The sequence below is a fragment of the Leuciscus leuciscus genome (genome assembly GCF_965113295.1).
Source record: "Leuciscus leuciscus genome assembly, chromosome: 6".
NCBI lineage: Eukaryota > Metazoa > Chordata > Actinopteri > Cypriniformes > Leuciscidae > Leuciscus > Leuciscus leuciscus.
Window position 1 is genome coordinate 2,374,553 of NC_138730.1, and position 23,626 is coordinate 2,398,178.

A 23,626-nucleotide genomic window follows, 5' to 3' on the forward strand; every position below is an offset into this window, starting at 1 on the left:
TCTCAAATTAAATGTCTGCTGCTTTACAAAAATTATTGATATGATAACAATCTTAATTATTGTTCTAAAGACAAGTCTCACCTCAGTTTCTTCAGTTGACAGTCTGGATCCTGTAGTAAATCATTGAGCTTCTTCACTCCTGATTGTCCAGGATCATTTCCTGTGAGATCCAGCTCTATCAGGTGTGAAGGGTTTGATCTCAGAGCTGAAGCCAGAGCTTTATAACCTTCTTCTGTCACACTGCAGTTAGAGAGTCTAGAACAGAGAGGAAAACATTCAGCTGATTAATCAGTTAAACCTGAACAATATAAATCCTTAAACTTGAAATTTATTTTGTAGTTTATTCAACATCATTTTCAAGATTACAATTATCTGAAATTTCAAGATAATTCGTCTGAAAGAAGAATTTCATATACACCTAGGATGACTTGAGGGTGAGTAAATCATCGGCTAAATTTCATTTTTGCGTGAACTATCCCTTTAAGGACCAGTGCAGGTGTTACCAATTACACCACATGTTAGATCTTTCCTTTTCTTGTAACTAAATAAATGCTTAATGTCACTTCAATGTTACTCAAAGAAAAAAATACAACAACAATAAATAATAATAGCACAATGACAAAATGGCTTATATTAAACATCAAACTTTTATCAACAAAGTTTATCAACACAACTGGGACTGATGGCATGGTATACCCCCGTTGTAACACTAATAAATGTGAGATCTTTGGATTTTCCCCTTAATTTAAAACAAATGCTTAGTTTGTAGTTCATTATTATTAATTAAAATACATCAATAATAAAATAGTACAATGACAAATTTGCTTATATTAAACATTGGACTAACAAATTGAATAAGAAGGATGATATGGTATACCCACGTTGTAACAAATAAATAAAAGATCTTTGAATTTTAAAACAAATGCTTAGTTTGTGGTTCATTATTATTTTGCATGAAAAACACAACAACAATAGAACAAAGACAAAATCACTCATATTAAACAAAGAAATGCAGCTTTTATTCACAAAAGTTCTCTTGTGCTTTTGACTCCGGCATTGTCCTGTCAGTCATTGTGCCTCACTTTAGCCATGTGACTCCTGTGGCTCAACTTACCTCAGTATCTCTAATTTACACTTTATATCCTTCAGTCCAGTGCAGAGCAGCTTCACTCCTGAATCCTGCAGATTATTATTGTTCATATTCAGGTCTTTCAGATTGGTATCTGATCCAAGAACTTCAGCCAGAGCTGAACAGCTTTTGTCTGTTAAGTTACAATCATTTAACCTACAAGGAAAATAAATCACATCACAGAATTAGATGGAACACATGCAATACATTTATCTCTATATACAAATGTTAAATTTATGTTCCATTATTTTTTTTACATAAAAAGCATAGTAAAGAGGCTGAGTTAAACTAACATTACTCTTCAAAAACAACTATTTCCTGTACATTAGTGTGTTTTTTTTATTCAGTGACAAATTTCCTAGATAAAATTAAGCATGTTTGAAAAGATTTATAGCTTTTATCTATTTCTGTCACCTGATGGAGTTGGTCAAAGGTTCTTGCCACTGTTGCCTCTGGCTTGCTTAATTGGAGACACTTAATATCCAATAGCAAGTTATAGCAAGTTAAAGGCCTTTCACTATAATTCAAAAAATTCCTCAGTTCACATATACACGTCTTTTTGATATGATATATTTAATGATTTAAGTAAAGCTAAGATTACTTAAAGCAGGGCTCAGTAGTTTCGGGATTTCTTCGCTGTATTCTCGCTTGTTGCTCGCATGTTTCTCTCTAGAGCTCCCCCCACAGCTTCGGAATAGATATTTGACAACACTGTTGTAAAAACTCGTTGGCGATTCTCAGACACCATGGCTAGTAGATCAACGACATCAAAGCAGATGGGACATTCTTTAAAACGTCTTCTTCATTCGGGTTCGAACAGCGTGAGGGAGCGCAATAATGACAGCATTTTAGCAGATTTATTTTGGCCGTAAAGCAATTGTTTACATCGCAAGACCTGATATCATGCGATACTTCCTGACGCGGCGGCCGGCGGCCCGCCGGCTCAAAGTTGCAAGTGCGTATTTTCCGCTCACGGGCACCAGGGGGGTGCGAAACGACCACCATTCAACCCGAAATATAATATAACCATTCCAATGACTCCGAAGCTGTTCAGTTAATGTAAAAAAGTTACTTAGATCACCTTTAAACCTAAGAACCTAATACATTTTATTTGTTTTTAATATTTCAAGATTAAGGTCAACCGATGGCTGATGCCGATATCTCAGAGAGCTGTGTGAACAATAGGTAATATATCATTAATTTAAAGATAGTAAAGAAGCATCCATGACAATTGCTGAAATTAATTTATAGTTATTTTACTTAATATTTACTAAATTAGAAAAAAATATTTTGACACAACAGGTTTTTGATAAATGTTTATTTGTAAATCTCTCAATGATCTACGCATTGTATTACATTATTATTACATTAAACTACAGAACTACTTATAAAAATAAGCATTTAAAATATCTAATTACTGGGAGATACAGAGGGACAACTAATATATGATGTGGTCATATATTTATGTACTTTATTTAAAGGTGGGATCAGCAGTTTTTGAAAAACACTTTTGAAAACTGTGTTGAAACGAGTCCCAAAACACAGCTGTAACCAATCAGCAGTAAGGGGCATGTCTACTAATGATGGGGAGGAGAGAGCGCTCAGTGCACACAGCACAGACATTAGCCGAACGACTGCAGAAAGGTAGAGATGGCAGATAAAAAACAAAAGAGGAAAATGTCTGCAGAACTTAACCCTCTGGAGTCTGAGCGTTTTTTTGGGCCCTGGGGGTGTTCTGACATGCTCTGACATTTGTGCTTTTTTCAGTTGCTTATAAACATATTAATGGCAAAGGTGTAAATTCACTCTATATAGCACAAACAGGACTACAATAATATGTGAGCCACATGTATGTACATGTTTTCATTTTTGAGAGAATAATGTTTATGCGTGGTTATCGAAAAAACTAAAAATTAAAAATTTTGAAATAAGACCACAAAACACATACTAAATATGTGGCAATAAGACTTTTGACTTATGGATGTCGTCGCCTATAGTTTTTTCTTCAAAATTATGTGAAAATAGTCTTGCTTTATCGTTCACATAAAACCATACATTGATTTAAATTGATGTAAAACAGGTTTTGCTTGGAAAGCCAATATGCGAGGGGGCGTGAACGAGGAGTGGTTTACACCTTAGAATACACCCACTCTGCTTAATGATGAGCCATTCACTCAGGTGTGACACTGACTGAGCCACAATGCAAAGACAAAAGATATATTTAGAAGAAGACTTATATTGACCATTTAAGATTTTGCTTACATCTATCTTGTAAATATGTTTTGCTATTTTATTAAAATGGTTACAATTACAACAATAATTACAATTTCAACAATATTTCAAGTGTACTCTTTCTTTGTAAAAAAAAAATGATTATAGGCCCTACATTTTATCTATGTATTCATTAGTTTGAATATAACCAACATTGGAACAGCTAACATCTTAGTTGATGACTTTATTTTTGACAAAAATAGTATTTTATATATAGAAATGGCTAAACAAAAGCTTATTTGATGTGGCAGTATATTCTACAGTAAAAACTGTACCCAAATCTGGTCAACAAAATGTTGTCTTTCATATTTCGTCTGACTGTAACGTTGTTTTCATGAAATATTAGGGCATATTGTTAATTTGCAGTTTAATACGTTGCTTATACAAATAGCCTACATTTTATTTCAACATTCAGTCGATGTTTACTTATCTCAGTATAGCAATACAGTTTGCTAAAACATCATCATTCATTCACACACGCGATTTAAATTTAAACTGTCTTTGCCAGCTGTGGTAAACAGCGCGCATTCATGCCGTTTATTCATTCATAAACAGAAACCCACGTGAAGAAATTCACGTGAGAAGGAAAAAACTTACTTGTATTCCTCAGCTCGCTCCTCGATATACCCGCACTTCTGAGGGACATTTTCCATTAGTATTATTCCTCACAGCGCTGCAAGACGGTGTAAACAAGTAATGATCTAAATAAACTTGTGTGTTTTCTCGAGCTGATGGGGGCGTTCACAGGATTGCCTCAGCCATTTGCGTTTGAATAGCGCGCGCTCTCCGTGGGCGGGGCCGATTATAACGTAATGAGATGAGATGAGCTCGACTGGAATCGCTCTCTTTTAATACAGATTTCACAAGATGAGAATAATTGTTTTTTTATATAAATGACTTCATTTAAAAGAAGAGAATTCAAGCTTCATGCCTGTCTGTCTGTATGTCTGTTTGACTGAGTATTCGCTGAGTTATTGTTAATTTTCGGACGCGTTTCAGAATGGACTTCACTGGCAGAGAGAAGGCAGAACTCGCTTCGTGTTTATTTTTCTTTATTTGGCAAAAAGCACAACACTTTGTTTTTATTGTGAGTAATACACATGTACAAAAATAATACACATTTAACAGAATCGATTGATGTATGAAACTCCTATGGAAAATCAAAGTCAACAGAGTATTTATGAGTTTCTTTTACACTAATAAAAAAAAAGCGAGCTGGTATCGCCGGCGATACCGTAGACCTCAGGGGGTTAAAATTAAAAAGAAGACTTATGATCAGGCAAGAGGTGGGACTCGTGTTAATATCGGAGAAGCTTACCAGCGCTGGAGAGAACTCAAGGAGCAGAAAGGCCTTTTGATTTGATTTGATTTGATTTATTTTGGATTTGACAGACAACATAATCCAAAGGATAGCATGTTAAAGTGTGAACACTTATTTCCAACATGGTCCTTGGTGTTAGAACATTTAACACATAACAAAGCCCTATTGCAGGACAAAGACAATAACATTTAACACAAATCATCCAAAATTCAAAAGCATTCTAAAATCAGAGAATCTTAAATCACATAAAATAATCAGGCTACTCTAATTAAAAAGATTGTCTACTCTATTCCATAAAAAAAGCCCTAACCTGATGTCTAAAAGCCCCTCTAGTATTTACAATTTTTAGAGAAAGGGGCAAATTATTCCACAATGTTATACCTGTATAGAAAAAATAACTTCTAACTGCATTTTTGACTCTGAGCACTTAACAAGAACAGACACTGGCCCTAGTATTGTGATTATGCTGTGTATGAACCATTTTTATATGGGAATGTAAATATTTGGGAGCAGAGCCATTTATGACATTATACATATCATTCAACTTTAACTGCTCCACTCTAGCATGTACTGGCAGCAGTCCTACCCTTTTAAAATGCATCTCTACCAATATGAGTCAGGGGTGGTGCATTTAACAGGTAGCGGATAACATTATTTTGCATCAATTGCAGTCTGTTTTTAAGTTTAACTGATAAGCCACAGTACCAAGCAGAACATGCATAATCAAAATGACATTGAAACAGTGATACAACCAGTAATTTCTTGATTGAAAAATCTAGATGCCTTGTCCTGCGATACAGGAATTTCAGTTTACCGGCACACTTGGATAATTTTTTGTCAGCAATAGATTTACAGGTTAATGACTGCTCTAATGTTAACCAAAGGTATGTGACACTTTTCTGAGACACTATTTCAGTGCCATTACATGTGACCTTAACCCTCTGGGGTCGACAAACGCGCCCCTGCGTTTTGCTGGATTTTTTTCACATAGCAGCAACATAAACTTAAAATACGCCGTCATTTATGGTCATACAGAAATAAGAAATATGAAAAAACAATCTGTGATATTTCTACTTTTGTATGTGTCCACTTACAATCAAATCAAAACATTGTGCTTCTGTAAAATAAAGAAAATAAACAGGGTGTGCTTTCTGCCTCTCCGTCGCTGTGAACTTTTTTTCTTGAGCACGTCTATAAACTGAAACAAAACTCAGCGAATACTTGTCACACATTTATGAGCCATATATCTTTATAAACATTTAAGTGTGTACTTTTAAATGATCGGATTCAAACTGAAAACAAATATTCTCTGTTTAAGTCATTTGTATAAAACCAACAAGAAGTCCAGTTTCTCAAAAGCTTGCTCATTATTTTTAATTTGACCACGCCCACGCGCGCAAAAGAGATTCACATGCAAATCTCCACATGGAACGCGATCGCGCTCATTACCTCAAAAAACAAAACACCACACTTCATAAGTCTCTGCTTTTCGTCGAGTTTAGAAGACACGCAGTGAGCTTACATTGGATTTACCTCAGAAGAAGAAGAATGCGATTTGAAGACAAGAAAGATGTAAGGTAAGAAATTCTTACTTATTAGTTTATGTTATTGTTGCATAAATTTCACATTGCAGTTGAACTGTTGCTAGATATATGGTGAATATTATAATATTTAGACCCGTGTTTACTGTTACTGTGTTTGTGGATATCTAGTCTGAAAGCGGCACTAAAAGACTTTCAAACTTTCACAGAGACCTCAAAACAGAAAGCACAAAGCCTTTCTTTAAAACGAATTTCGTTTTGTATTAATTGTATCTTAATTTTAGTAATTTTTTCATTAACCAATTTCCTGGATTTAATACATAAAAAGTAAATATAGGCTAGCACAAAATAAGGTGCTTGAACTGGAGATTATATCATCATGAACCGAACCGTAGCCTACTCGCCTCACAGGCCTAAAAAATGTGAAATATATTTACAGAAAGCTGGTTCTAAACAAAACCATCCAAAACAAAATAAAACTATGTAGCCTAATAAATGTGCATTTCTCCGGTGCGTTCACTAGCCTACTGCGAAGATCGCGAGTCAATAGCCTATCGTCAACTTCATCTTTGCAGCCGACACAGAAATTAATAAACAATTAAAATGTCTTATTGCAATATTTTACATATTCATTCATTACTTTTGCTGGTTCTTTGAGGCAGCTTTTTAGGTTTATGGCGTTTTGGAAAAGAGCTCTTCACGTACAAACACCATTTCACCAAGGCACAGCGGCCCTTCAGCACATAAGAACGAAAAGAGAAAAAGCACGGACTTACTAATTACAAAACTTTGATGTGGTTGAACAGGTGAAACAGTCACAAATTCCTCTGCAACTCAAACCTTCTCAGTACGAGTTATGAAGGAAGAGAACAGCATTACAGTTTTCAGCGCGTCCTCCTCTGATTGCTGTGTTGTGACTGAAAAAGTGCGTGCAGGAACATGCGCAAAACGTAGGTTTGTAAAATGTCCTTTTGTAAAATGACATATGATAAAATAAAAATAATTCATATATCATTCTACAAAACGGTTTTGCGCATGTGCTTCTGCGCGCACTATTTCGAATTTACGTATGAATGTGCGTTTTTGATGACACGGGACCATTGGCTGGGCCACTCGGAGGTTGCTTCCGGGAATAGTACTGCCCTACAGTACTAAAAATCGCTACATATAATTGTTTAGAAGGTTATAGTGTGCGTTATTTGTTTTCTCTTTAACTTCTTTCAGCTCTTTTCATGTTTGGGGGGTCGGATTGTACAAATTATGAAATATTCAATATCCCAATTTTGCATATCGTCAAGACAACTATTTGGATATTATCGTCTAAACGATATATCGCCCACCTCTATTGTTGGAAACATTTGTGTGTGTGTGTGTGTGTGTGTGTGTGTGTGTGTGTGTGTGTGTGTGTATTCTGTGAATTTAAAAAAACAATTTTAACCAGAAAAATAAAAAATGTATTCCCAAAATCGTGCAGGCCTATATATCTCTTGATATCAGTATGTTCACTTTTTCTTTTTTTTTTTTTAGTGACCAGATGCCACTGAGTCCTGCTGACTTCAACATTCACACAAGTCTCTGTATATGAACATGGTAAAGTGAAAATCAAACACCTTGGAAATGAAAGGTATGTACAATGTTTTTAGGAATGGCACAAAGATCTCTGTCTTTGGGTCATTTTTTCAAAAATGTGCTTTTTTGTCATTTGTTGTGTATCTTTGGATTATGTTGTGTTGTAAATAAATCCAAACAATCAAACAGCCATTCTTTTTTAAATCTGCTCATTCTTTGTGCAAGGTTGCTCAGAATGACAGGGCCTGATAGCTCCTAATAGGGCCATTAGGCAGGGTCTTTGTCTTTCTCAGGTGTGAAAACAATATTAATGATGTGATCACGCCTCCTCGCATAAAGCTTTCTTACACAAAACACGTCTTACAATTTTTAAATCAATATATTGTCTTATCTGAATGAGCAGTCAGGATGATTTTCACATAGTTTTGGAGCAAATATTCTAGGCTATGTGATACAATTTTCAAAAGTCTTGTGAAGAAATAATCAGTATGGGTTTCATGGCCTTATTTCAGTGACAATTGTTTTTTGTATTTTCACAAACCACGCATAAACGTCATTATCTCAAAACTACAAACTTTTACATACATGCTGCTGATATATTATTGTAGCAGAGTTTGTGCTGAATACAGTGTAATCAGACTTTAGCCATAAAAATGTCACAAGTAACAGAAATAAGCACAAATGTCAGAGCATGTCAGAACACCTCCAGGGCCAGAAAACACCTCAGACCCCAGAGGGTTAAGTACATTTGTTCTAGACAACTTCCTTTTTGTTCCATATAAAATGGACTTTTCCCAGATGTATTGAAAGCCTGTTGTCTATAAGCCACTTGCTAACACTATTTAATTCATTGCCTAGAGTCTTTTCAATCTCGCTGATATCATCCCCAGAGACCAGTAATGCAGAGTCATCAGCATATAAAGGCAGCTTACATTTCACCGCAGCTAGCATGTCATTGATATAAACTAAAAATAAAAGGGGGCCAAGGATTGAACCTTGGGGCACCCCACAAGTAATATCCTGAGGAACTGATATGGTCCCCTCAACATCACAAACGTAAGTTCTTCCAGTGAGGTAAGAGGTGAACCATTTCACAGCAGTATTTCTGAAGCCTATACTTTGTAGCTTTGATAGTAGTATTGCATGGTTTACAGTATCAAAGGTTTTTTTGCAAATCAAGAAGAATCATGCCCACATACTTTCCTTCAAAGTTTTGTTGAATATAATCAGATAAATGAATAAGACAGGTTTCAGTAGAATATGCTGCTCTAAATCCAGACTGAAGTTCATACAGTAGATTTTGTCTGACAAGGTACACTTCCACCTGCTCATACATATGACGCTCAAAGACCTTCGATATGGCTGTCAGAATTGATACAGGCCTATAAATTACCAACATCTGATCTGCTATTTTTCTTAAAAAGGGAAACTATCCTTGCCCCTTCTCATGTCGCTTGGAAAGATACCCTGACATAAAGACAAATTTATTATATGGGTGAGTACCCTAGAAATTACATTGACACTATCGCTCAGAAATCTGGATGGAATAAGGTCCTTTCCAGTGGCTTTGTTAATTGATAATGTGGATAGACACATTCGCTTTGTTTCACAAAACTAATATATGCTGGCTTTTGTTTGAATATGCTTGTGTGTCATCTTTGCTCGTTGTTTTCATTTGCGATCTTATTGTCGTTCACTTCAGCTATGAAAAAAACTCATTCATTTCTACACCATATAAGCCTGGAGCGTCTAAGTCGCGTACGTAAGTGTGGGGCGGAGCTATCAAAATAGGGGCGAGTTCTTTTTGGGGTAGGGGCGTGTTTGTTTTGGTGATTTCAAAAATGTATAGCTTTCAATTACACTATGATGATGATGAATGGCTATAATTAATGTTTAAAATTGGGGAAAAAGTATATTTAATCCAGACAAATATACTGTTTTTATGTTGTCTCTACATAACATAACTACATAACTGTATAAAATAACATCTGTATTACATTACAAACCCTCCCCCCCCTTTTTTTTTTCTTCCTCGAGTATGAGCTAATATAATTCTATAAAAGTCATAAAAGTCTGGTGTATCATATGATACAAAATAAATATGCAAAAAAATTGACATGTTCTTTTATATTTTGCCTAAAGGTTTGATAAACTATCTCTATTAAACTATTCAAACTATTATTTCATATGTCAGGATTTACAGGGATAAGTTCATGTTCATGATGAGGCATCACTATAGAGTAATGTAGATAAAGACATTTTTCAGATGAGAGCTAAACATGACAAAATATATTAAAAGACTTACAGAGCTCTTCTGGAGGTTTTGATGACTGCCGATAATCTAATGAGACACTCGTCTGATTTCTTGAATTTCTGAAGCTCAAACTCCTCCAGCTCTTCCTCTGATGTCAACAACACAAAGGCTAAAGCAGACCACTGGGCAGGTGAAAGGTCACCAGATGAGAGACTTCCTTTGCTAAGGTGGGTCTGAATCTCTTTCACCAGAGTTTGGTCGTTCAGTTCATTCAGACAGTAGAACAGATTGATGGATCTCTCTGCAGGAAGATCATCTTCTAATTTCTGCTTGATGTACTGAACTATTTCCTTGTTGCTCTGGTCATTGCCGTCTTGCTGTGTCAACAGACCTCGTAAGAGTCGTCGATTGGACTGGAGTGACAGGCCGAGGAGGAAGCGAAGGAAAAGGTCCAGGTGTCCATTGTCACTCTCGAGCGCCTTGTCCACTGCAGTCTTGAGTAAATCAATCATGGTTTCATTTCTGTTTTCCTGTGCAGTAGATTCATGATCAAACACACTTGTCTTGTTGATGTCTAGAAACAGATGTGCATAAAGGGCTGCAATAAACTCTTGAATGCTCAAGTGAACAAAGCAGTACATGGTACCAAGAATGATCCCTGTTTCCTCCATAAAGATCTGAGTACACATGCCTGAGTACACTGATGCCTTATAGACATCAATACCACAAGCTTCCAGGTCTGTCTCATAGAAGATCAGGTTGTTTCTTCCCAGCTGATGAAATGCCAGTTTCCCCAGTGAAAGGATGGCGTCTTTATCCCAGGAAACATCTGGTGTGTATTCTCCATCATACTTTCGGCGGCTTTGCTGGATCTGAAAGCGGAGAAAGTGTGTGTACATTTGTGTCAGAGTCTTGAGAGTGTCTTCAGTGTTTGATTCCTGCAGTGTTTTAGAGATCGCCTCAGCCTGAGTGTTTTTCACATCATTATTTATTTTCTCCTCCAGAATGTTCTGGAGAACCGTGGCTGAAATCCAGCAGAAGACTGGGATATGGCACATGATAAAGAGACTCTTTGATTGTTTAATGTGATCTAGGATTGTGTTGGCCTGATTCTGATCGGTGAATCTTTTTTTGAAGTACTCTTGCTTTTGTGCGTCACTGAATCCTCGTATCTCTGTCAGCCGGTCGATACAGTCAGGAGGAATCTTACTGGCAGCTGCTGGTCTGGTGGTGATCCAGATGAGAGCAGAAGGAAGCAGATTTCCCTTCATGAGGTTCGTTAGGAGAACATCCAGAGAGGCTGGTGACGATACATCACTCCACGTCTCATTACAATCAAACTTCAGAGGAAGGCGACATTCGTCCAGTCCATCAAGGATGAACAGCACTTTGAACTGATTCCTTCTTGTAAGGTTCAGTCCTTTTGTCTCTGGGAAAAATTTAGTTATAAGGTCCATCAAACTTAGTTTTTCTTTCTCCATTAAGTTCATCTCTCTGAATGGAAGAGGAAATATGAAGCTGATATCTTGATTTTCTTTTCCTTCAGCCCAGTCCAGAACAAACTTTTGCACAGAGACTGATTTCCCGATGCCAGCAACTCCTTTTGTCAGTACAGTTCGGATCTCCTTGTCTTGTTCAGGAGCTTCAAACAAATTTTTGAAATCAACCTGTATCTCTTGTGCTTCATGACGCCTGGAAGCAACTTCAATCTGTCTCACCTCATGTTCAGTATTGACCTGTTCACTGCCGCCCTGAGTGATATAGAGATCTGTGTAGATGTTATTCAGAAGTGTGGAGTCACCTTGCTTCGCAATTCCTTCAAACACACATTGATACTTCTTCTTTAGGCCACATTTCAGCTGGGGAATGAAGAGCAGCTCATCTAAACACAGGAACAGAAAATAGATAGTTTTAGTCCTAATTTTTTTATCCTACATTTATAAGAGACAATCAGACAGATGATCATGAGTCTCTTACCTTCTAGAGCATCAGCAGCTTCATCTTGCTTCATCTCTCTCAGGTAATGTAGTGTGAGATCAAGAGCTGCTGATTTGATACTGGATCTGTTCTCAATAAAGTCCTTCACAAAGTGTTGTGTGTTCTCTTTTTGTAATATTTTCTTGAACTTCTCCAGTTCATTCTTCAGAAATGTGATTATTTTGCTCTCAAGATCCTACAAACAAAAGTAAGAGAAAATACAGAATAACACAATTGAAACCAAATTGTACATCAACATTAGGTCAACACTGTTTATTCAAAAATTACAATATCTAAAAAAATAAATAAAAATAAACCATCCAGTTAAGAGACTAACATGCTAAACAGCTGTTATTTTTAACAAATAGAAACATAAAAACATATGTATGTTCAAAAGGAAAAATAAGTAATCAAGAATAATTAAATTACATTTCTTTTTTCAATAACATATTTGTTTGTTATAAATATTAAACATTTATAAAAATGTGTTTTCCTACCTGGAAGATTCCTAGAAGATTGTCTTTGAAATTCTCGTGGTTCCTGTGAGTCTGAACGTCTGAGTCTAATGTCTCATACTGAAGCCTGTAATCAAATAAATAAAATAAATACTGATTTTCCAGGCAAAATATAGCAGAAAGAGAAAAAAAGCATTAGCTGTGAATACTCTGATAATTATTTTATCTGAAAATGTTTCATGATTGGTATTCACTGATTTTTAACAGAGTCATCGTGTGACCAAAAATTAGAAACTCATAACATACCTTTTATGAGATGATGGTGTTTTCTCGCTGAAGTATGGTGGTACTCCTTCTTTAGACCAGTCACTCTTCAGAGACACAGAGCTGGACACATGTGAGCCTGATCTTACACTGATGACACAAAGAACAGAGAGAGAGAGAAAACACTTTAGTAAAGGAGGATTAACTGTGTGTGAAACACATCTGTGTCTTTATCTAATCCTCCACAGAAATACACACACTCACACAATTTACTGTTTTATATTCATTTACTGGCTCACATTAGTTTCTTGCTCACAATTTCTTTAATATACATGAGAGAGATTATAGTGTTGACTCTTAGTTTTTTCCTAATGTCTGTCAATAATTGTATGATCTAAAAACCAATAATTCAGCGTCTAGAGTGTAATTAACAAATTATTAACTGTGATATTGTCTATAGAGGAAACGGGGCTTTATATTTATTTTTAAGAAGTTCAAAATTGAAGTTGTGCAAATCTAAACCAATGCTTAAAGTTGTGTTATTGACAGGGAAACACAAAGTCCAGTGGAGTTTAAACTGCTGAAAACAGACGCAGTCTTACCTGTGTTTCTCTGAGAGACTCATCTGAGAGAGAGAGTCCTTTCCTCTTTCCTCTGACATACTGCAGCTAAACTGACACTGAAAACTGATCAGCACTGCTTTCTGAAAACACTCAATCCTTCAGCATCACCTGGAAATGACACCATTTTACACAGATGAAGAACATCTTATTTAAGACAATAATGAAGAATGCTGAGTTATCATCAACAGCAACAGCAAAAACTATCTAGAAAATAAAGTGAGTTACAGACAAATATATTGCCATGTAAAATAACCGAATGGTCTTAATCATTTCTGATTATTTAATGAGTTTAACTGACTCTAAATATTAATTCATTGGGGAACAGAAATTGTGTTTAAAACTTTGAGTGGGAAAATTGAACCTGATTTGTTATATTCTCTATTACAGTTTATCATTTTACAATCATATTTACCCAATCTTTATTAGTTGTTGAATCGTTTGTTATTTAATCATTACTTCAAGTTCACAATGATGATTGATTTCATTACTTTCAAATGTTCCTAAAATTAATGATTGAGTAAAAGTAACCTGAATTATAATAGACACACTGTATAACTACTAATCATAATTGCTATATGAACTGAAATATTTAATAATAGCAGATTGTTGTTCATTGATGTCAGGCTTCATCTCTGTCTACTGTAAATGTCAGGTTAAAAAATACTCAGATTTCACATCATAAAAACAACAGCCTAAAATGGAAGAGGAAAAGGGAGAAAACTTTTAGAAACATAATTGTTTTTAATAACCCTTTCTCAATAAACTGCATGTTTTAACTTCAAAAGATTGTAATTTCTGGCAGATTCTTTGTCTGTTCGGAGTAGCAGAAGAACAGCCTTCTGTAACTTCACATTTAAATCACGCTTAATATACAATATGAAGTTCCTAATAATTACAAATGACTTTAATGGAGACTCTATTAAACTTACTTGCAGTCTTGTCCACTAAGAAGAGAATTTATAAGTCAAATCCACTGAGTAACAGGTTTAGGTGTCTACAGGTGTTGTTACTTTCGTTTTCCTCTTCTTCGTGTGTTTTACAGGAGGGTTTGGAACAGCTACTGTACTGGAGCGGGATATTCTATCACATACTGTAATCTAAATTAGTGCTGTCAATCGCTTAAAAAATGAACTAATTAATCACATATTTTTCTGCAATTGATTGTGATTAATTGCACCTAACATTAAAGTTTTTTATTTATATTTTAAATTGTAACAATTTCCACATTAAATCTCCAAAATAATGTAGAATGTAGAAACAACATAAACACAGTAACCTATATTTTAAATATTTGATTAATGTCATCTTCTTTCATCCATGAAAGAAGGCCAGTATCACCAACACCAATACCAATACTGCCACTGATGTCTCCATGAAATAGATTTTTTTTTTCTCAATTCCAGCCATTAATTATAGCCATGCAGCATTGCAGTATTTCTGAAAGCTATACATTTTATCATTTATTAGGTTTTTAAAAAATATATATATGAGAGGGTCTGTATCTCTTACCATTGGAGAAAGCGTTACGGCTAACTTGGACTATGTGATGCACCTCAAGTCAAGTCAAGTCACCTTTATTTATATAGCGCTTTTTACAATACAGATTGTATCAAAGCAGCTTCACAGTGATAACATGAAAATAATACAACAAAGTTTGTTTCTAGAAAAAAATGGTGTCATCGTCAACCTGAAGTAAGGTAGATCAATAATACTGTTGAATATTAAATGTCCCCAACTAAGCAACCAAAACTCCATCAGGTGACAGAATGGAGAAAAAAACCTTGGGAGAACCCAGGCTCAGATCCGGCTGACTTCAGTAAACCTCAGAATAAATGGAAAGACTAACATTAGCGTAGACGCCATTCTTCTTATGATGTAACAAGTACATCAGGTGTTATGGGAAGTGTCCCCAGTTCTGGCTGACCTAATCTATGCAGCCTAATAATCATTTAACTGATTTGAATAATAGAAATGTATAATGTTCTATGTGAATGCCAGCTAAAAGAGATGCGTTTTTAGTCTAGATTTAAACTGAGTGTGTCTGCTTCCCGGACAATGTTAGGAAGACTGTTCCAAAGCTTTGGTGCAAAATAGGAAAATTATCTAGTCGATTTTGATATTCTATAGGTATTATTATTTAGGTATTACCTCAGCATATCATAAAATGGCAGTGACTTCAGTGCTCGCCGTTCAAAGTTTTATAAATAAAATTATAAAATTTACAAATATTTGTTAAATGGTTTTATTTATCATATCATATTTATGTTGTTTTATTTTTGTAATGTGTTTTTGCAAAGTTATAATTTTGTTATAATATTGTTTTGAACTGCTTGCTATTTACAATGGTTACTCTTAACTGTTTTCATTGTATATTGTTTTGAAACCAGACCAAAAATCCTAATAATAAAACTAAATCATAATCATCATAGATGTTAATAAAAATATTGGGAACCCACAACAACAATTCAAAAACATTAAAAAAATTATTGTCCCCTTTTTTTAATTAATAGATAATAACAAATGAAATTTAAATTATATTTTGACCACTCACATAGGAAAAGTCCACGGTTTCCTTTTCAGAAATCTGCTCACCTTGGCTTACGACCTACAAGCTACGTTCTGCATTAAGAACAAGTTGTGCAACGGAACAAAGTACAGAGTTAGTTATATACTCACAAAGCCAGAGTTCAGTACTCAACAGCTGATCTACAGCGTTTATTATACACGCTCTCACATTCATATGGCACGAGTGCGGTGTCTAAAACAAATAAAGACATATACATAATAAATTACAACAGAAATACAGATTTCATAAGATCAGCAGCAGTAAATATTTAAATAAGACAATTAGACTGAGCACCATATCTAAAGATGCCTTACTGTGCATTTAAGCAAAAACGACTGTCATAAACATACCAAAGAATACTGTCTGAACAGGTTATTCACGTGCAACAAAAGATGACGCAGTTATAATAGAACGGAGCGGTAACAGCTTAAAACTCAAATTCTCACACTAAAGACAAGAAACGAGATGTTACAATCATATAAGCATAATATATAACAAACACACTTACTTCTCTTGAACGGACAACCACAATAAAGGAAACTCTATAGCGAGCAGTTGACAGAGCTGTATAGAAATACAAATGACTGTCGTCATCAAAACAGAAAATATTATGGAACATACTGTGCCTTTTCAACACAGTCCAAGTTGTGGAGACACAAGTTTGTTTTTATCTATTGTCTGTTTGGACTTTGAGTCTGCAATAAAGATAATATGATGATTATATCAGCATCATAGTTCATGCATTGAACTCTTTTTATACACTGGTATTATTGTATTTTTGCAATGCATTGATTATATATACAGTATATAATATATACAGTATATATATATATATATATATATATATATATAGTGTTTTGATCTGTTGTCTGTCTGTGTTTTTTACATTTGGACCTTGAGTCTGAATAAAGATATGATGATGATTAAAATGCATTATGTCAGCATCATAGTGCACGGCAGTCACAAGGTCCTATCATAGGCCAGCGCGGCGCAAGTGTTGCTAGTTTCAGCCGGACGCAGTTTTCATTTTCACGTCCTGCGCCACGTTGTTTAAATAGCAAATGCATTTGCACCTATTTGTGTGTCCATGTGCTGCTGGTCTGAAAACGAGGAGTGTTCAGGCACATTGTTGAACCGTTGCTATTTTGAGGAACTGAAATAGACTGAGCCATTGACCAACTGAAACCTGGTGTAAAGTCAATGGAGCAATATTGTTTTTGTTATTTAAAGAGTGTGTTAGTAATGTGTGCCTATAGGCGGGTCCACAACGCGCAAACACTCACGTGCTTATTACACACACACTCTGCTTATTACACACACAGAGCCAAACCAGCCAAATATTAAAAATAAAAGGATTACAATGTAAAAGATTAATATTGTGTACATAAAGATATGGTGTAATCTGGCTTGTCCCGTAGATGGTCTGCTTGCATGCTTTAACCTAGCGCACGAGCAGATCCGTTTCCTCTCTGGAGGATGGAGCCAGATCAGCCTCTTTAATAATTCACGCAAAAAAACTTGATTCATACATGCGTAGACAATTTCACATGCATGAAACCAAATTCACGGTCACAAAAAAACAATTCAGGAATTAAAAATTATATATTCACAAAAAACAATTCAGATGCGCAAAATAAAATTATATATTCATAAAATACATTTCACAAATGCAAAACACAATTCGAAGATATACAACTGTGCACAAAATCCTTCGAATGTTTAAAATGTACGAGTAAAAATGTATCCTTGAATGTGTATATGCAAATCAAGCGTGCCGCACAAGTCCTTACTGAAAAGTGAAGCCAAATCGCCTCGATCGCCCCCTGGTCCCAGTATAGGTCATAAAGCCCGCCTCCCCACGAAGTCTGATGGATGCGATGGAAACTAAACAATCAAATTACTCTTCAAATACATTGTGTTTTCTGTCATTTTAGGTCGTTTTTATCACGCTGATTTAAGTTTAAGTGTTCGTTTTTTAAATAAGTTTGATCTTAGTTCGTTATTTGATGCTATAAAAAATGGAAATGTGATGTCATGATTGACAGCTGTGATTGACACCTTCTCTAAACGAAGTAGTCACCAAGGCCCCAACAGACTTTTTTTTTCTTTTTTCTTTTTTTCGGGAGGAGATTGGAGTTTCAACTTTAATTTCTACATGTCCATAACTGTTTATTTCACACAGTAAACTTCGTCCTAACTGTTTCTGCGGGAGTGAGGGCGGGACCTTGATTTCGCAGCGTTACTTCCTGCTCACTACTGCGCAGACTCGGGTCCAGCGTTCACTACTGCGCAGACTCGGGTCCAGCGTTCACTACTGCACAGACTTGGGTCGTACCAGACGTACCCGTGGAGGGGCAGTGAGGTGGAGGACAGAGACCTGACCAGAGAGGAACTGGGGCGGCTCGGAGTGGGGTCTGGGTGTGCGGTGCAACTCTCTTCTGGCTCCACGGGTGGACAGAGGATGCGTGGGAAGGCTTGACTGCATTCTCGAGAGTGACGAGGCATAGCGTTGTGCACTGTCATTCTCACTCTCTTGCCAAGAGGGGAACGAGAGCTGCGAGGCATAGCGTTGCAAGCTGCCATTCTGGTCGTCTTGGGGAGAGGGGAACGAGAGTGGCGAGGCATGTCTGAGATTTCCCCCAGAGATTTCAGAAACTGCTCTTTATTGAAGGTGCGGGTACCGCTGGCTGAGCCGCCAGGGGCAGAAAGAATTAGTGAAATTCTGCACCCGGCCCTCCTCCGGGGAAAGAGCAGCTTCATCCCGATCTGGGTCGCCCGTCTCAGAGGCGATTTTTCACTGGCCGCTCAGCGGCTGAGACAAGCGCCGTCGTTTTCCTGCGAGGCTCAACCTCACAGTAGAGCTGGCTATGGCAGAGTCCCCTTCTTTTTTTCTTTTTTTTGGCAGGGGAACGACGCCCTTGGCGACAAGGAGCCTGAGGGGCAGCCCACAGGTGCTCTTGAAGCACAAATGGGCAAGCTCTTGATTGCCTCAGTCTGCTTCTAAACTGCAGAGAAATGCTGGGGCCCAGTCCTCGACAGTGTCGCCGAAAAGGCCACCTTGTGAGATGAGAGCATCGAGAAGGCACACTTGGTGATATCTCGCACCTCTGCAAGGTTTAGCCAGGGGGCGCTTCTGGACCACCAGGGTGGACATCGTCTGGCCGAGGGCCAACACTTTGATTTAATCTCGGTCAACCCCGGCTCAGAACTACCCTCCTGCATTATGAGTGTTTTGGCTTTCCATAGTTTCAGGGTGGCCATCACATGAAGGGTAGAGGCGGCCTGCGCGTAGCACTGCCACCCCACCACAGAGGGTAGTGAGAGAGAACAAAAGTTTTCTGCAGATTTAGGAATGTTTGGCTTGCCATATTGGCGCCAACATGTTTCCATACTGCCAAAGTTCGTCACGCACATCCGTGAAAAAGGCACGGAGGCAGGCAAGGCGATTTACGCATTGCGCTGCGCCCCCAGAGCAGCCCGGGAAAGCATGGCTGTCAAGTCTGAATCTGACTTAGCATGAGCACACACCACTATAATGGGAAGCTCAGCATCATAATTTCCAAAGTATAATAGCCCTCTCTCCGATGCAGCGGTCGACATCTGTCCTCAGCTGGAGCCCCGAATGAAACGCTAGGTCCCCCATGAGAAGGACCAGCAATCCCATCCGTAAGATGCCAGGCATGCGAGACCGTGAATGTGGCCGTCAAATTCGACGGCACCCAGCTGGACGCTTATGCCCTTACGAGAAAGGCAAGACGAATAACGCACTGACGTGGTCATGTTCTCCTGAGAGAACATGACCACGTCTTGTTTGAACTGTGCAGAGCGGAGCATTATCTTGTTTGAACTGTGCAGCACGGAGCATTATCTTGTTTGAACTGTGCAGCGCGGAGCATTATCTTGTTTGAACTGTGCAGCGCGGAGCATTATCTTGTTTGAACTGTGCAGCGTGGAGCATTATCAGCTCGCCCCAAAAAACAGCTATTGTGCCCAAAGCAGCTGTGCAGGCTGATCTCGATCACATGAACATTATTAAAAAGAGCTGCGTGATCCTGCGTGAATTCTCGATCTCTATTATAAACCCACAGATGACTATGTGATTTAAACTAGTTTAAAGCCAGATGAAACGGCGCTGATATTCTCAACATATTGGCAAAAAAAACCCAAAAAAACATTTCACTACACAACTTGTGAATTAACTGTAGTAAAACAAGCTTTTTTGGAGGAAATGTGCCTGTATATATTCATATAAAAGGTGCTATATGTAGTTTTTCTACTAAAATCAATACTTTTTTTATTGCCTGTGTGTGAAGGGGTTGTAATCTCATATTAAAATGATCCACATTTTGCGGGTTTTGCTATTACCTCGGAAAGCAAGTATTCTTATTTTTATGAGAAGGTGCCGGGTCAGATTTACCGCGAAATCCAGTGACGTGACCTGCATGCGCGCTCCCGAGCCTCTCGCCTCGTCTACTGACTTAACACTCAACAGCGACGACACTGCAACTTATGACATGGACTTATGACTTATGCAACTTATGACATGTCTGATAACACTAAGAAATGACCTGCTCCCAGCAACAACACAGACTCCAGCACAAATTCCACATATTGCTAAAAATAAAATAAACGTTTTTTCTGCTGAAGCTCGAGGCCAGACGTGAATCGGATCAACTTCAGACGAAAACACAGATCAACATTGGCAGGGCATTTGAATCATGGAGAAACCTTATCTACAAACCTAGAATGTACATTTCCTGAAGAAAATGTGAAGTGGTGCTTGCAGTGGCAAAATTCGGCACGGTTGCTAGGGTTCCATACTTATCATGGTATGAGCATGGAGCATTAGTTCAACGTCAAGCTGATAAAAGCTGATAAAAGTAGCCTATTATTGTAACGTTGCAGTGGGAGTTTACCTGAGTTTCCAGCATGTTGTGTGATGCTTTCTGCGGTGTGTTGCGTCTCAGTCTGGCACCCAGAGTGCTCGCGAGTCGCTCATGAGTTCGAGCACGCGCACGAGCACTCGCTTGTAAACTTATTGGTTGCAATCTGAAACATCACCGCTAGAGGCCGCTGAAAACTACATATAGCCCCTTTAAATGCTGTTATATTACATAATAAAGTCATGTATAAATGCATTAAATGTCTTTGAGTAATGCAGTAATGTGTTTGTTTAGAAGTTATGGCAGTTTTTTTCTTACATCGGAATGTGATCACATGTGTGGGTGTGTTCGAGGAATTTGGCTGCTGAAAATACAATATTTTAATTAAACTCTGACCTTTTAAGTTTAAACTAACTAAATGAATAAATCTGCTTAATGCTGATCCGATTTTGTAGCACTCAAAGATATTTGTATACATTTAATACATATAATCAATGTTATAACCACCAATATACACTCACCTAGGATTATTAGGAACACCATACTAATACTGTGTTTGACCCCCTTTCGCCTTCAGAACTGCCTTAATTCTACGTGGCATTGATTCAACAAGGTGCTGAAAGCATTCTTTAGAAATGTTGGCCCATATTGATAGGATAGCATCTTGCAGTTGATGGAGATTTGTGGGATGCACATCCAGGGCACGAAGCTCCCGTTCCACCACATCCCAAAGATGCTCTATTGGGTTGAGATCTGGTGACTGTGGGGGCCATTTTAGTACAGTGAACTCATTGTCATTGTTCAAGAAACCAATTTGAAATGATTCGAGCTTTGTGACATGGTGCATTATCCTGCTGGAAGTAGCCATCAGAGGATGGGTACATGGTGGTCATAAAGGGATGGACATGGTCAGAAACAATGCTCAGGCAGGCCGTGGCATTTAAACGATGCCCAATTGGCACTAAGGGGCCTAAAGTGTGCCAAGAAAACATCCCCCACACCATTACACCACCACCACCAGCCTGCACAGTGGTAACAAGGCATGATGGATCCATGTTCTCATTCTGTTTACGCCAAATTCTGACTCTACCATCTGAATGTCTCAACAGAAATCGAGACTCATCAGACCAGGCAACATTTTTCCAGTCTTCAACTGTCTAATTTTGGTGAGCTCGTGCAAATTGTAGCCTCTTTTTCCTATTTGTAGTGGAGATGAGTGGTACCCGGTGGGGTCTTCTGCTGTTGTAGCCCATCCGCCTCAAGGTTGTGCGTGTTGTGGCTTCACAAATGCTTTGCTGCATACCTCGGTTGTAACGAGTGGTTATTTCAGTCAAAGTTGCTCTTCTATCAGCTTGAATCAGTCGGCCCATTCTCCTCTGACCTCTAGCATCAACAAGGCATTTTCGCCCACAGGACTGCCGCATACTGGATGTTTTTCCCTTTTCACACCATTCTTTGTAAACCCTAGAAATGGTTGTGCGTGAAAATCCCAGTAACTGAGCAGATTGTGAAATACTCAGACCGGCCCGTCTGGCACCAACAACCATGCCACGCTCAAAATTGCTTAAATCACCATTCTTTCCCATTCTGACATTCAGTTTGGAGTTCAGGAGATTGTCTTGACCAGGACCACACCCCTAAATGCATTGAAGCAACTGCCATGTGATTGGTTGATTAGATAATTGCATTAATGAGAAATTGAACAGGTGTTCCTAATAATCCTTTAGGTGAGTGTATTACCCAACTCTAGAAATAATGCTTGTAATGTATTTTTTTATATATATTGTTACGAGACCATCAAATGAACTGAAATGGTACAACATAACATACAAATTAACCATAGAGACGCAGTGACAGTGCATAACAACTTAATTTAATGAAATATAATGATTTGACAAACAGAGCAAGGTGGTAATAAAGTATGGAAGTAAAATAATGTCAAATGTTTTTGAAATAAAAAGCCTGTTGAATTGCACTACTTGGTTGAAAATTTAAGCTGTGAATATTTCAATTAAAAACATTTCAAACACCTTTTCATTATTAAAAATTCAATAATCCATATTCACCTTTCATATTTCACTTCCAAAATATTCAAACTGTTTAAAAATACAACCAAATAATATTCAACAGGCAATTTTCGGTCCATTTTATTTCGCTTTGCAAATTTGCTTCCACAAATTCAGTGGTTCAAATTCGACAGTAAATTCAACATTGACGTCCAGGAACTGCAGGAAAAGCAGTAGATTACCGATCATACTCTCCATCTGCTGTTAGTCGACCTCACCATCAGATGGTGCAAAAGCGCGTGTTGTAGACGAAGACATTCATTCATAAAATGAAAATGATTATCTGTGTCAGTATATGCAGAAAAGATGATAAACACACAAAAGCTGTGTTTATGTTTCATTCAATAACTTCATTGTTACTTTCCCTGTGTAGCCTACATGTCACAGCTTTCTCTACCATGAACGGGATTATAATCGGTTTCCCTCAATACCTCATACTCAAGGATTCCCCTTCCGTTGGGACAAAACGCTTTATGGACTAATACAGTGATATGAAAGACCAATCTTGCACCTTATTGGGGAAGTAGGCTACTATATAGGCTACAGGCAAGAAGATGGACTCAGAATATGAACTTAACGCGCAAAGTTTCATGCTGAGCGTTTTGTGATATACTGGCATAAAACACTTGATCAATTAATACTAACACTTTCTCTTCTATTCTATTCTATTTTCTCTCTCTCTCTCTCTCTCTCTCTATATATATATA

At 37.4% G+C, this 23,626-nt stretch overlaps 1 protein-coding gene across 1 annotated transcript in view; it reads right to left on the minus strand.

Annotated features, from left to right (window-relative positions):
* The window catches only part of LOC309501906 (uncharacterized protein), a 482,458-nt gene extending 468,529 nt beyond the window's left edge, over positions 1–13,929 (minus strand). Inside the window, exons 1-7 of the mRNA XM_082174162.1 lie at positions 13,384–13,929; positions 12,824–12,931; positions 12,560–12,644; positions 12,063–12,258; positions 10,137–11,967; positions 1,115–1,285; positions 82–255 (exon numbers count right to left, since the gene is read on the minus strand). Of these exons, the coding sequence (XP_082030288.1) occupies positions 82–255; positions 1,115–1,285; positions 10,137–11,967; positions 12,063–12,258; positions 12,560–12,644; positions 12,824–12,931; positions 13,384–13,442 (2,624 nt within the window). The 5' untranslated portion in view covers positions 13,443–13,929. The remainder of the gene's footprint in view (positions 1–81; positions 256–1,114; positions 1,286–10,136; positions 11,968–12,062; positions 12,259–12,559; positions 12,645–12,823; positions 12,932–13,383) is intronic.
* Positions 13,930–23,626: the final 9,697 nt, after the last annotated feature.